The 2,487-nt window shown below is 36.1% G+C and overlaps 1 protein-coding gene across 1 annotated transcript; it reads left to right on the top strand.

The window, feature by feature from the left end:
- Positions 1 to 574: 574 nt before the first annotated feature.
- Positions 575 to 1,420, top strand: LOC126821355 (UDP-GalNAc:beta-1,3-N-acetylgalactosaminyltransferase 1-like; the record flags this gene model as incomplete). The annotated part of the gene is made up of 2 exons (XM_050549765.1): positions 575 to 583; positions 941 to 1,420. Coding segments are annotated over exons 1-2 (489 nt in total), but the record flags the coding sequence as incomplete, so codon positions are not given.
- Between the last annotated feature and the right edge of the window lie 1,067 nt (positions 1,421 to 2,487).

The following is a 2,487-nucleotide window of genomic DNA, read 5'->3' on the forward strand; positions in this document are numbered from 1 at the left end:
ACCCCAGATGTAAATAATGTACAATACAAATATTGAAGAGTTGAGACAAACAAATCCAAAGAAAGGTAAAGCCACAAGGTTTGTTCCTTGATGGTATATACTCAAGTCATTGTTCCCTGGTGATATTTACTTAGTGCTATTGTTCCCTGGTGATATTTACTTAGTGCTATTGTTCCCTGTGACATTTACTCAATGCTATTGTTCTCTGTGATATTTACTCGGTGCTATTGTTGATTGATGATATTGATATTGTTCCCAGATGATATCTACTCGGTGCTATTGTTTCCTGTGACATTTACTCAGTGCTATTGTTCCCAGTGATATTTACTCGGTGCTATTGTTGACTGATGATATTGATATTCTTTCCTAATGATATCTACTCAAGAGTTATTGTTCCCTGATGATATTTACTCTGTTATTGTTGCCTGATGATATTTACTCAAAAGAGTTATTTACGCAGTTGATCGTCATTTCTTAAGAGCTTACTCAACACTCAAGTGTGCGCAAAATGATTACTTAACAGTTAAACAAACTAAAAATATCGACGGTAGATAACTTACCGGTTTAAACAAAGATGGCGCTCGTTTGTTTAGATCATACTCTATTTATACTGGACGGGTTCGAATCATTTTTGGACTGGTATTTAAAAGAAATTTAAAAGAAAATGTTTAGAAAACCGTACAGGTTAATCACATATGTCGTATATGGGTGTTTTCTGGGTTTCTTTATTTCATGGTGGATAATAGACGAAAATTCCAGCGTGGCCAATCCCAACACAGGGCTTCCGTTAACTCTAACTGGTGCTTATGTATTGAACAGTCCTAAAATATGTTCCGACATTCCAACAGTAAAGGCCTTGGTTGTCGTTTATACGGCCGTCCATCATTTCACCAGACGACATAATATACGGTCCACGTTTGGATCACGTGATTTGTTTAAGGAAGTACGTGTTGTATTTCTGTTGGGATTAGTTAATGACACCAAGATTCAGGAATACATACAACAGGAGCATATTAAATATTGCGACACGGTTCAGGGCAATTTCATAGATTCATATCATAATCTTACCCATAAAGGTGTGATGGGGCTGAGGTGGATAACTGAACATTGTTCAAATGTGAAATACGTAGTCAAAGTTGACGATGACGTAATATTTGATATGTGGCGCTTTTTAAATTATTTAGGTTCATTTTCGGAAGGCGGGAGTATATTATGCGATGTTATAAATTATGGGTGGATATTTCGCAAAGGAAAATGGGAGTTAGACAATGAAATATTCAGTCACAATTGGTTATGGCCCTGGCCATATTGTCGCGGATTCATTGTTATATTAACTGGTGACGTCATACAACCTTTGTTCGAAGCTGCGAACACGACACCATTTATTTGGATTGATGACGCTTACTTGTTTGGTTATCTCCCTTCCCGTGCACGTGGAATAAAATTACAAGACTTTCCAAAAGGTCTTCGCTGTACTCCAGATATAAGCGACCAGGAATGTCTGATCCCAAATGAAGGGAATTGCCCATATATGGGAATAACTATACCTGAACAAAAATATCAAATATATTGGAATGTGATAAAACTGAGAAATAATAAAACTTGATGGCATTTGTAATAGGTTTTTTTTTTCAAGTTCAGAAAGGGTATACGAATTCCACAGATATATGGGGACAGAGGCGCACCCATGGTGCTATTTAATTTTCAAAACATTAGATTTTCTGGGGGGTTTTCTTCATATATTTTAAAATTCTGGAACTTTTTTATTTTATCTTTCCTTTTGGTGCTAAATCATGTAATATTTGCCAACAAACATGTCTGTATTAAAAAACAAACTCCTCTGATGTATAATAACCGAGGTATGATAAAACGCTTTTCTATTGACACCCCCCCCCCCCGCCCCCGCGCGATATATCTCTCACACTATTTATTTCAAAATCGTAAATAAAACAAATCAACGATTCGGGTCCTTTCGTTATATCATATTCCTTTCGATATATCATATTCGATTTTTTAAAATATATATTATGGGAGATTCGATAAAACGCTTTTCTATTGACACCCCCCCCCCCCCCCCGCCCCCGCGCGATATATCTCTCACACTATTTATTTCAAAATCGTAAATAAAACAAATCAACGATTCGGGTCCTTTCGTTATATCATATTCCTTTCGATATATCATATTCGATTTTTTAAAATATATATTATGGGAGATTCGATAACTAGTTGGCAGTTTTCACTATAATAGTTAAAAACTAGATAATGTAAAGACAATTTGCTGAAAATTTCAGTCAAATTGATCCACTATGAACCGAGAACTAGGCGTTTGAATTTTCCGCCTAGCTACGATCATCATTACTAAAGTCAGTACGACAAACAGCATAGTCTCGATTATCCACTTAATCGTGAAGGAAAGTTATGCAGTAAATCGGCTCATAATCCACTAAAGTTCGCAGGCTAGCGATGCCATCTAGAGTTGATTATGGT

Source organism: Patella vulgata, chromosome 5, assembly GCF_932274485.2.
Source record: "Patella vulgata chromosome 5, xgPatVulg1.2, whole genome shotgun sequence".
In the NCBI taxonomy this organism is placed as follows: domain Eukaryota; kingdom Metazoa; phylum Mollusca; class Gastropoda; family Patellidae; genus Patella; species Patella vulgata.